At 46.9% G+C, this 19,675-nt stretch overlaps 1 protein-coding gene across 10 annotated transcripts in view; it reads right to left on the reverse strand.

Moving 5' to 3' along the window:
* The window catches only part of TJAP1 (tight junction associated protein 1), a 40,112-nt gene that overhangs the window by 8,539 nt on the left and 11,898 nt on the right, over positions 1-19,675 (reverse strand). For 4 of the 10 annotated variants that reach the window (XM_030035834.2, XM_030035830.2, XM_041128588.1 and 1 more), the window contains exons 3-7: positions 8,613-8,707; positions 6,980-7,034; positions 4,920-5,078; positions 1,835-1,863; positions 554-715 (exon numbers count right to left, since the gene is read on the reverse strand). In XM_030035834.2, coding sequence (XP_029891694.1) covers positions 554-715; positions 1,835-1,863; positions 4,920-5,045 — 317 coding nt within the window. In that variant the 5' untranslated portion in view covers positions 5,046-5,078; positions 6,980-7,034; positions 8,613-8,707. The other 6 variants (XM_041128587.1, XM_030035828.2, XM_030035827.2 and 3 more) reach the window with 4 other exon arrangements.

The raw sequence follows: 19,675 nt of genomic DNA on the forward strand, positions 1-19,675 counted from the left end.
TGCAGAAAGACTGGTACTAAGACAACTAGGCATATTAACTATGCCTTATCTCTGCCACATAATGGCCTTCAGACCCCAAGTTACTGGAGGCAAGATGAGGTTGGCTGGGTGAAAGAATCTTGCACTGGAGGGTGTGAATGACTTTGGAGGACTCCTCTGAGCGATGTCATCTATAAGCATGTGACCAGTGACTGACATTGATTAACTGAGGTACTTTTCAGGGAAAGTGGTGATATATTTTCTTGCAGCCATCAGTGGCTCCTTTTGCACATGTGGGGTAACCATCCAAACAGGATCCTGCCTTACATCCAATAGATTAAGAACTCCCTGTTGTTGTCAGCCCCTCGCACTGGCAGCATTCCTATGCTGTACCCTGGAGGAAGTAATGGCTGCAGAGCCTTTAACTCCCCTACAGTCTGGGGGTGCACCTTTCTGAGGATGCAGCATGCCTTTGATTTACACAACAGGACACAGCCTGCTCACACCAGCTGAGGGAGTCCTTGGTGGGAGGGACCTCTCTAACTCTACTGCTCTCTTGTTTTCATTTTCATACCTACGGAATTTGTCCTTGAATTTTTCCAGCTCCTCACGGTTCTGGCCCAGCTCCATCTCCAGGTAGTCCTGACCTGACTCCAGCTCCCTCTCCATCGCCTCCATTTTGTTAGTCACATATGTCAGCCTTCGGCGCAGCTCCTCATTCTCATGCTGCAGTAGCCTGGGGCACACAAGAACAAAGTACCACTGAGTGCACAAGGGGTACTCCACACCAGCATCCCCACCCCAGGGCCCAAGACCTCCCACAGGGACCCCAGGAAGTTGGGAACTGAACTGGCAGGAGACTCCAGCACACACAGCAAGAGGTGCATCTCTTGTCAGGAGAGGGAGACTCGAACTCTCTAGGAGCAGGGGCAAAGAAGCACATGCCAGCTGGCCAAGCATGGCTCCCAGCTCCCTCTCAGGTTACAGTGCTTGGATAAAGCCCACTAGCCAGATGAGCTGTGCAGCTCCAGTGTCCCTCACTGGTGAATGAAACCCACTCAATAATTTATCCCAGTCCAAGTTAGAAGAGTTGAAGGCAAAAAGAACAAAATCATCTTCTCCCCTGAAACTGTTCAAAAGCCCTCAACACCTTTAACACCTGGTGGAAAGAGGACTCCATACAGCCTTAAGTCCAGAAGCAGAAGTGGTGGGGTGCATTTACAGACGTGATCACAGCTGCCAGTCAGCCCCATTCCAACACAAACTGCTCCAATCCTCCCCAGCCAGGACATGCCTGGTGCTCAGAAGGATTTCCTGTTGTTTTTCATTCCTTTGTGCTCAGTTGCTCAGAGAGACTCAGAAGCACAGCTTCTCTCTGGCAGTGCAAGCTTTCTCCTCACTATGGCTTAGAGCTCAGTGCTAGCAGCTGTGCCCCATACCACCACCAGCAAAGGGCTCAGCTCTCACCCTCAGTCAGCAGCAGGCCTCTGCATACTGCTTCTGGTGGGTTACACCAAGACAGTGGCAACAACAAGAAGAGTTAAAAAAGACACTCCTCTCTCCACCTGTATTAAAGGCTTCATCTCCTACTTTCTTTCACACCCACCAACTCCTCTGCCTGCACCTGCACCAGGGGTCTATGTTCCCTCCCCCTCCAGGGGGAGAGACATGCAAGGTAGAGGTTGGCAATGCACAGACTAAAGCTCTGCCCACGTGGCCCCAAGAAGATTGAAGATCTGAGAGCAGCCTGCAGGGCCAGTCAGCTTCGCTGTGCAGGTGGCACAGGCAGGATGTGAGGAATCAGCACCCACACAGTTGCAGTATGATGGGCATAAAGAGGGAGCAGGAAACTTACTTCATCCTTTCTGTATCCGTCAAGGGTTCCTGCACAGGGAAGAAAACAGCTGTGAGATTCTTTCAGAGGAGGAGTTAGTCTCTCACACTGTCCTACAGGGCAGAGTCTTGGTTGCTAGACCCTAACTGTGACTCTTCCTCACCTGCTCTGACAGCTCTGAGCTGCTAGGATCTCTACACACTGCTCAGCTGTCTGTGAGACAGACTGTGTATTCTGGTTCAGGGTAGAAGAGCTATACTAGAAGCCACCACACAAGTTAGGTAACTTTACTCTCCCATGCTGCAATCTCAGCATCTCTTGTAACAACATCATCTTAGCTGGTGTTTCAGCTTCCTCCACATCCACAGTTAGTGGGGAGCAGGAATCTCACAGGCCAGCATACACTGAGGATTAAATTGTCACCACAGCAATGACAATATCCTTGAAGCCCCACAAAAAGAATGAGAGAGAATCATTTGGCAGCTGAAAAATGTGTTTACCATTTACACCACCCAGATTGTGCTGTGAAAAGGATTTCTTTCTGCAGATCTGAAGCCAGCCACTGTGACTATTCTGGGATAGCAGAAGAAACACCAAAGGTCAGAAAAGCCTGTGAAAGAAATTAATGTGCTGGGCAAGATCCCCAGAGATGGCTGGAGCAGGGACCTGCAGAACAAGGAGACACAGCACAGTGCCAAGAGCACATGGCTCAGCTATTCTCATTTCCTTTGCACTCTCTGCATTAACCCATGAGATGGCTGCTGCCTGCCAGCAGAACTGGGAGAGATCTAATTAGCACTAGAAGCAACGGTATTTCCTGTGAAAGCCCAAGACTGTGACCACTCTCAAAGTCCAAGCTGCCCATGGATTATATTTGGTGCTTGGTACCAACAGCACTGCACAAACCCACAGTGCTACCAGACTTTAGACTGTCCACTAAGTGTCACAGCCAGCTCTGGGCTGAGAGGCCATGCCACAGACAGTTGTGGATGAGGTTGTTGAGCTGCTAGCAATATTACAGAAGGCAAACCACCCCAGTCCTGGCCCTAAGATATCATGGGCCTGCTTCCTTCATCAACTCACACTTTAAAAGAATGGTCCTTACCACCTGCATACATCCTCCTGTCCCTAAAGGCAAAGCATCAATCCATTCTTTTCTTACATCCTGACCCCACATGGCAATTGGTTAATTCATGCAGAATTATCTAGCAACTGCCTCCCCTACCCCCACAAATACACACAGAGCAGATGCTAGTGACCAGGCAAAGGGGATAATGTGATTCCTATTAAAATGAGGCGATGGCCCCAAAGCAGGCTGGAGAAAAGAGGAGAAGGCTTAGAAAGAACTGAAATGGCCATCATACAAAGATCCACTACCCCAAGACAGCCAGGCATAGGGCACACACAGAGCACTGGGAGCATCCCAACACCTCCTGACAACAGAGGTGCCCACCTCCTGCAGACACCTGCTGCCTTGCAGCCTGGAGGGCCTCCAACCTGCAAACACCTGGGAAGTCTGCAGTGCAGACAACAGCACCAGCTCCTGCCTTCCTAACTCCTGGGGCCAAAGGGAAGCTGGTTCCTCCCAGGAAGATATACCCAACCTGGAGCACAGCCACGAGTGGCACCCACAAGAGAGGAGCTTCTGGTGATTAGGCACCCACAACACAAGGTCTGGGGGCCTGCTCTCACTCTCCCCACTGGCATTACAGACTAGATGAGAGCCAGGTGGGGGCTCTGGCCTTTGTGAGACCCCTGTCTGTGAGCCAGTGGCCCTGGCACCTACCTTGTTTAGTGCCAGGCTGAAGGAAGGGGAGGATCTAGATGGGGTAGGCCCCTCCTCCCGACTCCAGCCTGTTGGAGTGGAGAAGGATCCTTTCTCTGGGTAGTTCGGCTCCACTGCACGCTTCTGCCCAAGTTTAGCACACAGATGGTGTGGCTGTAATAGCCGTGAACAGGGACTGCTTTCATCCCTCCTGTCCTCTGCACTGCTTTTCCATGAAGACAGTGAGTGCTGCTGCCCAGAGGATGTCCCTGCCAGCCCCAGGTCTGTCAGCTGCTGCAGCTTATACTGACACAGATCTACTGCCCTTCTTTCCAAGGAAAGGAGTTTTTCCTTACTGTCCTTCCTCCCAAGGATGGGTTTCTTTCTTAGTCTGGAAGCTCTCTTAGCCTCCTCAGCACACTTTCTCTGGCACGAAGCCTTTCCCAGCCCCTCACATTTCTTTTCTGCTTTTCTTCTGCTTGGGCAAGGGGATCTTTCAGTTGCACGCTTGGTTTTTACCCCTTGCAAGTGACCTTCCCCTTGGCCTTCTGGCACAGAGCTTCTGGGGCAAAGGGGAGAGTTCTGGTCTTGTTCTGCTCCCCGGGTCTCGCCCAGCGAGCGCAAGCGGATGGGACTCAGCACCCGCTGGGTAATCTCATCCAGGAATTTGGAGAACTGCAGTTTTTCCTCTGTGATCTTCTCCCTGCGCTTGACAGAGTCAGTAGCACTGCTGCTGCTGTGCTCCAGTGAGCACTTCTCCCTACGGCTGAGGCAGAGCTGAGGATCACCGTACTTTCGTGAGCCACGGCAAAGCGTCTCTACTGAGTGGGACTTGCGTAAGCTCTCATGGCGTGGGCCTGTCATGTTGGTCTGCTTCAGGATCCCTTTGAGAGGCAGGTGTGTAGAGGAGACCCGAAACTTCCTCGGTGTCAGGACTTCAGGAGGCTCTTTAAACATAAGCGAGCGTTCCAGGCTTCTGCTCTTGAAAGAGCAAGTGGGATGGTGTCTTTCAACTCCAGGCACCACAACTGTCTCCATGCTACGGCTCACAAATTTGCTGAGGTGCCCACAACTGCGGTTTGGGCACTGCTTCCCACTTCGCTGCCCCATCTTCCCACCACGTGGAAGTGCTGGTGAGACAGTCTGGCTCTTGATGTTCAACTCTGCTCTGCACCCTGTCACTTCCTTCTCACTGCTGGACTCCAGGGACCACGATGAGGAGAAGTTCAGGTTGCAAACCTCAAACCCCTCTGCCTGCTTGAGCTGGCCTGCCTCAGTGTAACTAAACCCTGTTTGCTGGTGCAATGGTGTTAAGCCCTTTGCCACCCGGCAAGCCGTTACCTGACTCTGCTCAGCCAAGATCACTCCATCCTGGTCATCACGAATGATGGGTACCTCATGGCGGATCTCACGATGCTGCGGGGGTGCCTTGCGGTAAGGCTTCTTTGATGGAGCTGTGCTCGACATCCTCCCACCTGCGTGGTTCCGAAAGCGGGTTACCTACCAACAGCAGAAAGTGCACAGAAGAAAGAGTCACAGGCGCTCCATCGAACCCTAGAAGTGACCCAGCAGGAATTCAGCTCCCCTGGAGTCCCAGAGCAGGTCCCCATGCAGAGTGTTAACAGAGCAAGGAAAGGATGTGGCCACAAGCCTTGAGCGGCAGCTGCAGGAGAGGGAGCAAAATAAGAGGTAGCTGTGTCCTTCTCCCAGCCAGTGAGAGCAGAGAGCTGGCACATCCTCTCCCCCCCTCTATACGCGCTCACTCACGTAGTTTGTGTGTGTCCGGATTATATATAGCAAACGAGAACAGACCTCACAGCAGCATATTGATTAGGCTCTTTAGGAAAGGCCTTTTCCAATATGGAAAGTGCAAGCCTTACAGGCAGCAGTGACAGCTGGAGCAGGAGTTATTGATCATGTGCTGTCACTGTCAGCAGGGACTATGTGGGAGGAGACTCCAGCCATTAAAGAGCCCAAACCCAGAAGTTTTTGGCTTACACTAGAACACCAATGGAACAGACCACAGGAGGCTTGTCAGGAGGAGATATCATACCATTACAACTGCTCACTTCTGTCAGAAAAGACAAAGACCACACCCAAGTCACAGGTGGCATCAAATTAGGGGGAAATGCCATTGACACTGATACCTAAGGCCAGATTTTGCAACATGCAGCAGTACCACTAGCAGAAAGACCAGATTAATCCCTTTACCCCAGCTGCGCTGGGCAGGCTTCTTCCTGCTGCAGGAGTAGTAGTAGTACAAGAGCGAAAAATGGGGTAGAAGGAAAGCAACTATCTTGTACACATGGAAGAATCTCCTTCCTTTCCACTTTGGGACTGCAGCAGTGGGCAGGAAGACTTCCCCCCAAGCAGCCAGGATTTCAGCCACCCTATTGGACACAAGACAGCTCAGAGATACCAAGCAGTCCCTGCAGAGCCCGATACCAGACTTTCCCCGATGACAACATATGCATTGTTCATAGTCCCCCTATATTTGGGGTAAGCACCCACTTCTCCTTCCCTTTCCCTTGCTGGATCCTAACGCTGATCAAGCCTAGCATCTCTGATATCCTCAGCGCCTGACCTGCAGCACTTCAAAGTGCAGGACCTGCCTCAACTCAGATCACCCTCTCCTCTCTTCTACAGGCAGGGCCATTTGACTCCCATTCACCTTCAAGGCAGTCAATGTATACCACTGGGTCAGCGACCTAGCAGACTTCACTTGCTTTGCATTTAGGCCAGTGGAGTTTTAGAAGTTAAGTGTCTAAATGGAGCCCCAAGAATTCTCTCCAATTCTTAACCACTCTTGCCTAGCTGCGTCTTCTTGACACTTAGAACGAGTCCCCTGGGAGGACTGGCAAGTGTGAGGTGTATGCACCAAGCACAGAGTGGCTCCAAGCCACAGCAGGCTTTACACTTCACAGGAACATTTGCAAGTTATCCTCCACTCTGCTAAAAACACAGACTCACAAAAGTTTCTCACACCTTTCCACAGACATGAGCAACTTCCTAGGACTAACTTGTAAATCTCCACCATCAGAATGCTGGAAAGCCCCTTGCTGCAGTCATTCCCTCAAGGTCCCTTCTCCTAAAAAGACTCAAGTAGGTGAAGAGAACTCTAATACTTTAGAAAAATCACATCCAGCATGCCAAATGCACTTTCCATTGCATCCCCAAGCAAAACAGATGGGTCTGGCTTGCTGGGAAGACATTTCTCTTCTTGAAAGAGGAATGCTGAAATCCTGACCAGAAGCATGTTTGTCAACACCCCACCATCAAACAGGTGGTCTAGGGGACTCTTCTGTCAATTCCTGTCAGGCTAAGGACAGGAGATGTGCATGGAGATATTCCAACCTGAAATCACAATCATTTCGCTAACCCACAAAGACCTCAGCACTTACCAGCCTGGGCTCAAATTCGAAGCCTCATGAAGCAGGAACACTCACTCAAGATGCCCTGAAGAAGAGAAACAAATAGCTTAGCATCCATCAAAACAGCCAGTTTGAAATCTCACCCCATAAATATATAAGGAATAGGGAACATTTATAACCAACAACGATCCAATGGTCATCTCACTCCTCATACCTGCCCCAACCCACATCAGATCTTCTGAAAGTAAATGAAATTACTTAGGATAGGTGGGCCACATAGCCCAGCAAGAGCTGGAAAGGCACCTGGAAAGGACATGTCCAAAGCACTCAGGCAACTGGGACCACACAAACTCAAAATTCATGAAGCAATAGCCTCAAGGGAACCTTGGTTCCAGGAAGGACTAAACAAACCTCCTGTGAAATGGGACCCTCCCAGCTAATCTTCCCTGCTACTACAGAGGGATGCTAACTGTGAAGCCTTTAGTACAGAAGCTTGGTAACGCTAACAATTACCTCACTTGTCCTTTTAAATCAGTGCTTCTCACCTACAAATGAGCCAGCAATTATCAGACTCTTGTTTGAGCCAAAACATTAAGTCCTTATGCCTACAGCTGTGATAACCCACACCTCCAGGAGAGAGGAAGGCAAGCTACTCTCTGACTTCCAGCAAGCAGCATGCCATGCTCTACCGTGCTGCTAACAGGCTTCTGTAAAATAGTGTCCAGCCAACCAGGGATACAACACAAGTTCAGAAACAACCTGCCTCTCTGTTCAAAGCCCAGGGTACCCATCGCTACAAGAAAAGAATTGGGGTGATCTGGGAGCCATCTCTAAGAGCATAGCTCAGTGGCCATCACTCTGCCACTGGCACGAGAGAGACTGCATTGGAGCCTTCCCTTCCCTGATGCACTTCTGCTGCTGTGCTGCTTTTTCCCTGTCAATGGCACCAAGTCCTGTGAGGCAGGACAGGAGCACAGGGTGTGGAGCAGTTGTACATACAGTGGGAGACCCAGATTGAAGGTGAATGGCACCGACAGGCAACCAGGACCACACAAACTCAAGCTTTGCCAAAACAAACTGAAGAGATGCCCTAGTGCTGGCCCTGCCCCAACAAGCTGTCTGGTCCCTTTCATTGCTACAATGCTATAGTCAGGTCTTGACTAGCACAGGAAAAAAACAGCTTCACTACAGCATAACTGCTCTGTGGGGCAAACTGTAAAGTACAGGGGGAGAAAGAAAGAGAGAGGGAGAACGTGCACCTCCAGGAAGGAACCAGGCCAGCATAGTTTGAATCTGCTTTTCCACCAACTCCCAGCAGGAGCTCATTCAGCATCAAGGCAAAACCACCAGCCACATGGGCTGGCAGACAAGCAGAGGCTTCCAGGAACAGCTGCATCCATGGGTCCATGCATGTTTCCACTGCAGAGGTGTCAGAACGAACATGCCAAAGGCCTCCCTGTCTCTCGGCACACAGATCCTCAGGCTCAAACAGGACTGTCCTGCTTCCTACCCCAGAGCCAGCAACGATGCTACCTGCCATCTCACCCCACCTACCTGGAAAAGGTACCGGGATTTGAAACCTACCCTCATGATCTGAGAATTTCCAGAGACACTTAAATACTCACAGTGCCTCCAGGCAACTTTCCCTCAAACAAGGACTTACAGATCCAAAGTGACGACATGTCCAAACATTTCTGGCCACTTGTCTCCGAATCAGCTCTCCCCTGTCAGCACCCAGCAGCATCTGGCCAACAGCTCCTGAAACATGAGAAAGGAAACTTGGTGTCAGTCACCTATCAGCACAACACATGGAAACAGACAGGCATGCGCAGAGCAACTCACGGCCAGGTGCCAGGGCAGGAGTCAGCAGCAAACTGCTGCAGCATCAGGCTACTATCTAATGCCAGGACTCTCCAGTGAAATAAGCCCCTTGTCTTCACTGTGTCCCAGAAAAGGAAGGTCTTTTAACCATCTCTCCACTGAGCGGGATGCCTGTGCAGACCAGTAACTGACCTCTGAAAGGCAGCTGTTTTTTCTAGATAGCTCCAGGGGTCACTGCTTCCCCACCTGCATTCTTGTCCAACACCAGGAATCCAGCCTCTGTCATCCTGGTCCAACCACCCTGCCACACCAACCTAATTTTGTTCTGCAGACTTCCCCGTGCTGAAAAGCACAGTTAAGCCCTCCTTGCCTACAGTACCTGAGTATCCTTTGCTACCACAGAGAGAGAATCCCAAGGTGGCTCAATTCATCACACCTCCATTCAGAGAGGAGCAGATACTCTCTGCAGAATAGACGGACCTTGTGCTCCAAAGCAGAAACTGATATAGGTAATACCCAGAAATAGAAGGCAGCACAAATTCTGCTCACCACGTTATTGACAACAAGCTCCTCAGAGAGAGGCCTGTGAAGTCCACATTCTGACTACCCTGGAGAAGCTCAGCTTTAGCCTGGAGCTACAGCAGGAGGTAGCTCTTCAGCTATTCTAATTAGCACTGTTATAGAACAGAAAACTTAACCTCTTGGTTCCTTTTATCTGCCCTTTCCATCTCTGTTCCTTAACATTCACAGTCCTCTTCCTAGCAGGCTATCGTCTGCAGTAGCTCCAATTCTACTGTCTTCTAGCTACTACCCACTGTAGTTCCAGTCTCATTTCTAAGCTCACTGAATTCTAAGCTAACTGACCAGAGTTACAGCTACTGGAATGGCTCATCGAGGGCTACAAGGCTTGGGCTCACACTGATCAGCATCAGCAATAGTCACATCTTCCAGGCAAACAGACATGAACACACAGTCAGAAGACTGCAGTGGAAACCTAACAATTTCCTTTGTTAATGCAAAAAGCTGAGGATTCCTCCACCCTCTCACAAAGACAAAAAACACACAACCTCTTTCCTCTTCACAGCAAGGATGTGCAGCAACAGTGACTGAGTGCAGCTGCACAGGCAGTATACAAGCTTGACTCTAGCTGTTTTTACCAGAGAGCTTCACTCAGTGTAAAATCCACTTGCAGAGCAGCTATGTTCTCTGTGTGATCTCAGAAAGGCAAAACCTTTACCACACATCAGAAACAGATGTGATCTAGCACAGAATTGCTTAAGACTATTCTGTACAGAGCCCACAGAACTAACAGCCACTTGGCATGCATGCAAAACCACAACACTACCTGTTAGCATCACTTTGCCTCCAGTAACAAGGAAGAGGTCTGTAGCATATAAAAAATGGTCCAAAAAGGAACCCTTTGGACAAAAAGGGAAAGCACAAAAAAAAAAACCCAAAAAACACCCCCAAAAAAACCACCCCAAACAAACAATATTTGTAGGCACCTACTGCCTTCCTGATACTTGGCAAGTCCCTTGAGGGCTGAGGTAGCCAATACATAGCTTTGGTTCTAGGATGCACGCAGTTCCTGCCTGCTTGCTGTTGCAGTAGCTGAACATTCCCTGCAAAGAAGCAGAGGACTTGCAGGGTTTTCCTCATCATCACCTTTTCTTGTGTTGCCTTTTCTGACCTTATAAAACAGCCTGCTTACCAGTGTTCAGGGCAGCAGTCTCCCTTCCTCAACAGAAAACAGGTGATTATGTTGCAGACAATGTTTCTTATTTCAGGCAGTGTCATCTTTCCAGCCTTTTCCTCTTAAAAGCAGCATTTCTTTAACCTTGCTTTTTATTCAGGAAGATAAACTTGTGTGACAGAGAAAATGCATTCCATAACACAGTCACAGTCACATTTGTTTCTAATGCAACACTACAGAAACATTCACTGGCTATCACAGAGTCAGTGTACCCCAAAAAACTCCAAATGCAATACCCACATGTAAAAAAATGCTGCTACTGTCCTGTGCCATATATCTGATCACCACAGCTAACCCAGAATTTTCACTCTGTGTGGGCCAACCTATACTCCAAATGCATATCCAATACAGCTCATTGGCACATCCTGCTTTAGGAGGCAACAGTGTCTGTTCACTGGCATCATGAGAAGCAAAAGCAACAGAGATTTGTCCAGTTGCCTTCCTGTGCTTACAGATAGAGGCAACCTTAGCCTCCATGTGTCTCAAGCCAGACTATGTGAGAAGCTGCTGCAGTAAGCCTGATCAAGACAACTAATCAGCAAGATGGATGATTCAATAACTGCATCAAGAGGTCTTGTCCAGGACAGACAAACAAGCTGTGTGAAGTTAAAAGCAGCACCTGTAGACTGCTGGTGCTGAGTACAATGGAAAAGGACTGCAAGGTTATTAAAGGACACTTTAACATTTAATGAGCGAGATCTTTTCATTCAGAGAAGGCATCTCAATTAAAAGTATGTTCAGATCCATTCTGCTGCTGGCTGTTTTGAAGCTCATTTTAAAATAAAAGGATGACACCTCCTAGGGCAGGAACTTGCATCTCAGTTCTGCTTCTACGTTAATGCTCACGATTCAGATCTGAGTAATAGCATTATAGTGACTCTTGGATTAAAATTGAGTTTCAGGAGGATTATTGCTCATTCCTGCTTTTCCATACCAATTAACCTTGACTGTTAGGCAGAAACCTCTGTTCCCTGCATGGGAACAATTTCAAGAGCTATCAAAAAAAAGGGATCAGGCTAGCTGTTGAACAACAGTCCATGCAACAAGCCCTACTTAACACCTAACGTATTTCCAAAGAAAATGAAATCCCTAGACTCTACAGTCTTACATAGTTCTTGTTGAATGTAAATACCACCGGGCATATCATGTGTCTGTCATACCCATCGCACCCTGCAGAAGTCTCTTAAAAGTAATCAGAATCACGCTTTTCTTACAGGCCCACTCCCTCCTTCCACAATACAAAGATCCCAGTCCCCCTAATTCAGTTGAACTCCATATCCTTACGTATGCATTTTATTATCTATTCTTTTTGCTGTGTTAAGCGTAGCTTAGCTTCCCCAACTGTTTTATAAAAGCCAGGACAGATCAGCATTGCCCAAGAAACACTAACGTCGCTAACATGTAACTGGAATAGAATGCAACAGCTGATTAACATCTGAACAGGAACAGGACAGGAAGCAAGGACCCGAATCCAATCCCCAGAAGGAATGTTAATGGCGAATAAAAATACCCAGGGGAGATTTTGACCAGGAAATGAACACTAGCTTTCTAATGCATACAAAAGCACAGAACCACCTTTATGGCTACATCTGAAATTGCACAAGAACCAGCTTGGCAAAAGGTCATTTGCCAAGTTACCTTTACTACCGACAGCTACATCGGGGGCTAATGACAGCTTCTCATCTGGAAATGCTGACACACCACAAGCCTGTTTAGTTTGTTCAGTGATCCTGTTAGCTTGATCTCTTTAGTTTGTTCAGTGATCCTTTCAACTCTCACAAGGTGGTTTAGGCTACAAAATTCCAGAGCTTCTTCGTCTTTGCACCTTGTGTTTCATGTCCTTCCCCACTCTGTCTTCTTACCTGTGTCCTTTTAAGATCCTCCATGGGAAGACTTTTGGAGCATGTTTCTCAGATATTTAAAGAGATGTATACTAGGCCATTAGAAAACAACTGATGAAGATCAGAACTCTCTAAAGTTCCTGAAAATAACTGTCTGGGCCCTGACAGAAAAAGCAAATCTTGATACTGTTAACAACATGTATCTGGCAAAAAGCTGGTAGATCACATGAGGAAAATCTGGGAGCCATGGCCTTAAACTTTCTCAAACACAAGCTAGGGAACAGCTACAGCAAGCAAACATTTGAAGAGAAGTGAAGGAGGGAGTGGGTGAACATTTCGGTAGAAAATCAATATGTAGGAATTCCCTTCCCAGACCTCTGTCAGCTCCTGTGCTGTGTAGGAGGGGAAGAAAAAGGGGAAAAAAAAAAAATCATACATAACCTTCCTAGAGCATAAAATCAAAAGGCATTTACCTAGGACAAGGCAGGAACAGCTTAAATTCTTCAACCACTGAGAAGCGGACTCTCAGCCCCTGTAAGTATTCCCTAAGTCTCATACAACACCCAGCAATTAATATCAGCAGCCCTCTTGTTTCAGCCTTTGGTTTCAGAAGTTCTGCAAAAACTACAGTCTCTAGCTCCTCAGTGCCAGGGACTGAATGTCACTGAGCCATCCCTCTAGCAGAGAATATAGCAATGCTCCATTACTGCCACCTATATACTTGCCTCAATACGCTCTCCAACAGATCCCCTCTATATGAGTTGCAGTGACACACAGATGGTTAACACACTATGCAGCATCTACACAGCCAGACAATGGAGCAGAGCATGTTATTTACATTATTTACAGAGGACAGATGGACAAGCTGTTGCAGTGACCCAGCCTACAGAGCATCTGCAATGTTGAGGAGGTGTTAAGTCCAGCTCTGATGCTTGCAGGTGCTGAAATTTCAAGCTCTGCCTAGCTGCAGAAAAGCCCAGCTCAAACCTGCTCAGCCATCTGAAATATTTTGAAACATTAAACATTTGCAAAAGTTTTGAGATGTTGCTTTTGCTGCATACACAGCACACTAACCAAGTGTGCAGGCACTTTTATTGGCAGGCTGAGGAGGAACCTTAAAATAAATAATATTTCAGGGGTTTCACATCTGTTCTAGACAAGAAAAAGCCTAATTTATAAGAAGGAGCAATCTACTTTAAACAAACACTATGGCTAAGAACGACCAAGTTGTACAAAGGCTTACAATGATCAGTTCGCCCATCCTCCTCCAACATGCACCACAACAGGCTCTTTCATTCCACAATCACATGGCTGCAGCCAAACATGACATACTGTTCAGCAAGTAATAAAAAGGATCAGCTTTTTCCCCAAGGTCTTGTCTACATATACACTGTACTACATTAAATTAACTTAGAAAATAATGTTAAGCAGTATAACCCTCCTGGGTAAATGTTCTTAATTCAGTTTAAGAGCACTTTACATTGAATCAACTTAAGTTAAATAGATACAAGACACAAACTAAATTAAGGATGCCTATACAAGAATGCTGCACTAATATAATCACAGCTGTTTCTAATCTGATTAAGTTAAATCAGTACAACTTTCCTGCAATGGCAAAATCCTTACCAATATTGAAGTTAACCCTTTTTTGCCCTTTAGTACTTCCAAAGAAGGTTTTGCTGGGATTTATGGTGATTTTTTTTTCTTCCAAAAAACCCAGAGTGACCTCTCTCTCTCAGAATCAATAAAAGCTAACCACACTACACAAGGTATATTAAGGTATTAAAGGTATTGACATTTATATGACTTCAAAGTTTTACTACTCCTATGCCAATTAAAAAGCATAATAATGCTCAGACCAGCATGGCATAACAGTTTCTATACTCTCCCCAAGCAAGAGGGGAAGTATGACTACAAATATTTGCACCGTACTCTCCTTTCCATACACCCACGCAGCTTTTGCTTGCTGATGTCCAACATACCTGGAGCAGTTCAGACACCAGGAAGGCAACGTTCCCCACTCACTCATTCCTAAGGGTATGGCTCACCAACAGCTTATCTGAGCAAACTGGAGTGTGGAGTTAGAGCACGTTATCTAACTGCCCCCAGGCATGGTCTTATAACTGCCCCTCTTCCACCAAAATACGAAGTTATCTTGCTAACTGTGGGGTAAGCACATACACAAAACAAGCCTGAGGTCACAGACCTAATGTGCTACAAATCCACACTCTAAAATCACCTCTCATCTCCTCAGTTCCCACAGCATTTCCCCTTGAAACGTATTTGTCAAAATTAAATTCCAGCAATTCCAAAATTACAGGGGTTTTTTCCATTCCTCATTCAAAACTATCTGAACTGTTCTTCCTGAATATGAAGACTTACTTTATCTTAATTCTTTTGGTACTCTCACTTTCATCTCTACCTGCTTCTTCAATCAGGTCTCTTTGAGCTCATTCCAACCTTCCTCACAACCATCACCCTCTCCTCACTGCTGCCTTCTACTGCTGTCTCTGAGCTACCATACACAGAACTAAGTTCCTCTTCAGTACAAGTTTTCCATATTCAGCATGGAAAGACAATAGCAAGAATCCTCTCAAAGCCCCTTGCAGAGAACTAAATCCCTCACTGGCCTGCAGAAACTAAATTGTGCCACAACTCTGAACAACGTGGTGAGCTGTCACTTCAGCTGAGCACCAGCAGCAGCCGTGAAATCAACCAGAGTTGTAAGTCCATTTAATTTATTATTTTTTTGAAAGAGCTATTCTGAAGCCCTGATCACATGGCAACATGGGCTGTACACAAAGGAGTTCAGTTGCTAAGGGAACCACACTTCCACATTTTCTGTTTTACAAGATTTAAATTTCAACTCTCAAAGGGCTGCAGGCACATTTTTGCAATAAACTGTTTGGTCTTGAGTCTCAGATTCACACTGGTAGCTTCTAGTAATTATAAGGTTATGTGGCCCCACACCAACTCTAGGATTCATGCTCATCACAAATATATGCAATGAGGAAGGCAGGAACAATTTTCATTCCATAAGTAAAGAAATTGAGGCACTAGGAGAAAAAACAGCTTTGTGCACTATTTTTGCACATAATTCCATATTAAAGAAAAACAGCCTCAACTGTCATAAGAAAGGAACTGCAGGAAAATTCAGCAAGACACAGCCTTATTTCTTCTACCTAAAACAAGAGTGATCTGGGATAGAAAAGAGAAAGAAAGTGTGCATGAGCTAAACACCTACCTGACAGCAATTGAGTTGAATAGCCTGCAATTCTTTATAAGTACAAGTAAAGCAGCAACCCTGATCCAGTAGTAGGAGAACAATATTTGTACTATACTCAATTCTCTCTGCTGCTGGGGTTTAATCCCAGCAAGAATCGTTTTGGTTTAATTAGCTTTTCCCTAGCAGATGGTCAGATGTGAGAGGCAGAGAATGGTACTGGCTTAACTGTTGGGTGATTGTGCTGCTGCATCTGTAGCTGAACAGTTAAGCATGTCCAGGAGTCCAGCTGTAGTTTGCACGACACAGTCCATCTCTGCCATTAGCCAAATGTCAGCTTCCTCTTTCTCCAGATTATGTATCAGTCAGAGGCACTACCCAAAGGCAGACAAACAACTAACACGCAGTCTCACCACCATCCCCTTTCTCAGACAAAACCCTCAAACCTTAATCAACTGAAAGTCCCTCTTTCTTCGGTGACAGAAGCACATTCAGAAGCATTGCCATGGAAACTTGAGCCATCCTCTGTGCTATTCATCAGAGAAGATCTTCTAGCACAGAAATATTTTATGATCTCTACAGCACTGAATACAGACAGCAGTCAGTGTAATGAAGTAAAATTACAGACTCCAGCATTGTGTGAGGATAGCAGTGGGTCATTCTTCAACCAAGCTGCCTGATCCTCCCCTCACCTACAACGAGCAATAGCTTGTTATAAGCTGGCAGGGAAAAGCAGTGTAGCAGTGAGAGAAACAGAAGTGGTGTTAGAGGAATAAACCTATCCAGCCAAAGGGAGAAAAAAGAAAGGGGTTCACAGCCTTTTCCCAAAGCTGATCACATCCTGCCACTTTCCCTTCCCTGAGGTTATAAGTGATGTTGCTACTGACTCCCTTGCAAAGCAGGATTCCTACCAGGCACAGATGCCTCCCACTTAACCCAAGCCACAGCCACTGTTTACTTTGCAGACCACATCAAGTATTCCCCATCGACTTCCACTCAGCCTCTGCATCCAGGCACAATGTGGAGTGTTAGAGCACCCACACACTGGCAGTAGTCGTCTCAACAGGCCACAAAGGCAGAACAAGGAAAGGAGACGGCTTTCAAAAACATGCTTTGGGCCTAGCAGATTCAGAGCCTGAGCCAAGGGCAGGAACAGGCACAAAACTTGTCTCAACTCTGTAAACAATAGAGCAGCATGGCTCCTGAAGCAGAATGTAACCCTGGAGCATCTCTTTTTTGTGGTGTGGCCCTGTAGTTAATCTGCCTCACTTCGCCTCATTTGGGTTTTTTGTTGGATTTTTTTTTTTTTAATGATTCTCTTAGTCTTCAGCACCATTGAACTGCTGAGAGATTTCATTCTGAGATTTCAGTCACAGAAATATAACACAGTTTAATCCAGCTTAGGAAAAACAAACAGATCCACCCAGCCATCTTTCACTGGTGACCTGTATAAAGCACACAACTGGCTATGGCTCTTCTCTCCCCATTCACCTGGGCTCCTGTCAGTCCTTTTAACAGCAGGATCCTAACCACAGCAGAGGGGACCCACACCTCCACCCCCCGGCCCTACAGGCTGCACGTGAGGAGGCTGCCTGTCACCAGCAGTCACATGCTGCACTGCTTGTCTTTCTGTATATGCTGTATTGTACCTCCTAGGTTCACCTTCCTCCCTTTGAGGGGATAACCACAGATGCCCCACCTGAGACCAAGCAGGGTTGCTTCAGCTCTTCCCTCAGATACCATCCCTCCTCCAGGCAGAGTCAGAGCTCTTGTCAACCATCTCCTTCCACATTTGTCATCATTGCTAGCACCAGTGTTGCTTTTCAGCTGGAGCTAATAATGAGCATAAATTGTCTCAAGGGGCAATTGCAGCAAAGGCCCAACACTTTAGTTTTACCACAAGGTCAGCTTGTCCAGACTAGCACTGCATCCCCTGCCTGGCATTGCTCTTATAAGACTGAAATGCCTCATCTTTACCTCCGTTATCCTTTGGAATAGCATAAGCCCGTTAATTATTCTGAGGTTAAGGAAAAACATCTCCTTTTTAGCAGTGAAGACAAGTTGTTCACCTCCACAGGACTCCTCCCTGTAAAGCCCCTGTAAGTAAGCTCTATGCAGCTCTTCAGAGAGCAAGCTGGGAATGAGAGATAGTTAAGCCGCAAGCAAAGTCACCTATCCTCAAAGGGGCTCTAACTGAGAGCAGAGGATGATCGGCCCCAGATATCCTGAAGAAAGCAAACCATCATGTTCCAGGTACTTTTTTTCTTTTTTGGTGAAGTGTCAGACTAAACCACTCTAAGAACTAGCCGCTCACCGCTCATCTAAGGGCAAAGACCATGGACAAATGCCAGTGTATAGCCAGGCAGATGTTGCAAAGATAAGGTGTGTGTTCAGTGCCAACAGCAAGATGTTTGCTCATGCCTTCAGCTTCATGCAGCTGCACGAGCTTAGCTCTACAGAGTCTGTGACTCTGGACTAAGGAATGTCTCAACTGGAGAAACACCAGCTGTGCTGCAGGCTCAAGGTGCCCCAGAATCAGACCAATTCCCAGTTTTACTGTCCAGCCGTCGCCCTGCTTTCTGCTCCCTGTCCCACCAGGGGGAGATCTAGCTACTTGGTGAGGGTTACTGCTGTAGCCAGAGGAGCATATCTCCCCGGCAGAGGTGTTTGGGACTAGACAGTCCTGTCCTACACAAGACACTCAGTTCCTACACTGTTCTGAAGGCCAGCAGGGAAGCCAAAAAAGGAACTAGTCACTTTCTCTCCACAACATATTAAAACTCACTGACAGGAAAGAAAAAGGCCAAGAATCAGCCCTCCTTTCTCCTTAGCCAATGTCACATCCATTTCATTCCAGTTCCCTTACTCCCTTGCTGGCAATCAGAAAGCAACAGCAGAAGCAGTATTTAATCTTAAACAAGACCTCCATTTTTGCAGCCATAGCCTATATCGCACAACAAAGCTGAAACACCCAATGATCATACACACTTAAATGTTCTATCAATATCATTCCACATAATCCATTTTTAGACTCACTTATATTTTGCTACACCTCACATTGCCACTGGCCATATTGTTGAGTTTGGCACTGCAGAACAGAGGAGGGAAACCGAAGATTCAGGCAACACACTTTCTCGTCAACACCCAAGCCCCAAAAGTCAGGTACGGAGTCAGTGGCAACTAGCTTGAAACAAAATGCACAGTTTACCTGAAATCAAGAGACAAGAGAGCCCAATGTGAATAATTTCCAAAGGTTTCACAATGGTAAGAGTCTTTTGCAACAAGTAACATTCCCCTAATCACCTATCATTGAGGTCCTGCTTTGAAAAGTGATACATCCTTCGAGAGAGGGTGGCACAGATCAATCTGGTAACAGCAGCTCTGCAGCAACTGACCCAGAGACTGTGGCAACAGCTAAAAAGCAAAAACTATCCTATAGAGCCAGAGCACTTCTGAGAGCCAATTCTTTCATGCCTGCTATTGTCTAAGATACCAGTAGGGAGGTCTTCTGCAGAAGACTAACTTTAATATATAAATGACTGGCAGGTCACAGAATTTCAGGCTTCTAGAAATTGCCAGAAGAGAAACTGCAAGTCCCAAAGATCAAAGCAAACTGGTAATGAAGTGAACAGCCCAGGGCTTATGAGGACACAGAAGATGCTCTGCTGTTCTTTCCACAAGCCTTGCCTACGGGCTACAGATACTGACACTGCCAAAAGGGACCACGTTTCCCTATGCTAGGCAAATGAAAGACTTATATAACAAGGACAACGATGGCTTGCATGATAGGGGCATAGAAAACTAGTGACCATTTCTCACAGACATCGTGTCAAGGATCCCAAAATAATGCATCTGCATCCTGATCTGCCATCCTTCACCAAGCTTCCCATCCTCATCTCTTGAGGTATCAGCCAGAAAAAAGAAGCTTTTCCAGAAGAAGCTGGAGCAGTTCAGCTGCAGCACATATGTGTAAGAACATTTACGCACTGACTAGGGGAAGCACTCTTGCCTGGGTTAAATCCCAGAGCCATTCCATCTCCAAGCAGACATCTCACGCACAGTTTGTACTGAGCAGAGCTTGATGGCAT

This window comes from Aquila chrysaetos, chromosome 13, assembly GCF_900496995.4.
Source record: "Aquila chrysaetos chrysaetos chromosome 13, bAquChr1.4, whole genome shotgun sequence".
Taxonomy (NCBI): Eukaryota; Metazoa; Chordata; class Aves; order Accipitriformes; family Accipitridae; genus Aquila; species Aquila chrysaetos.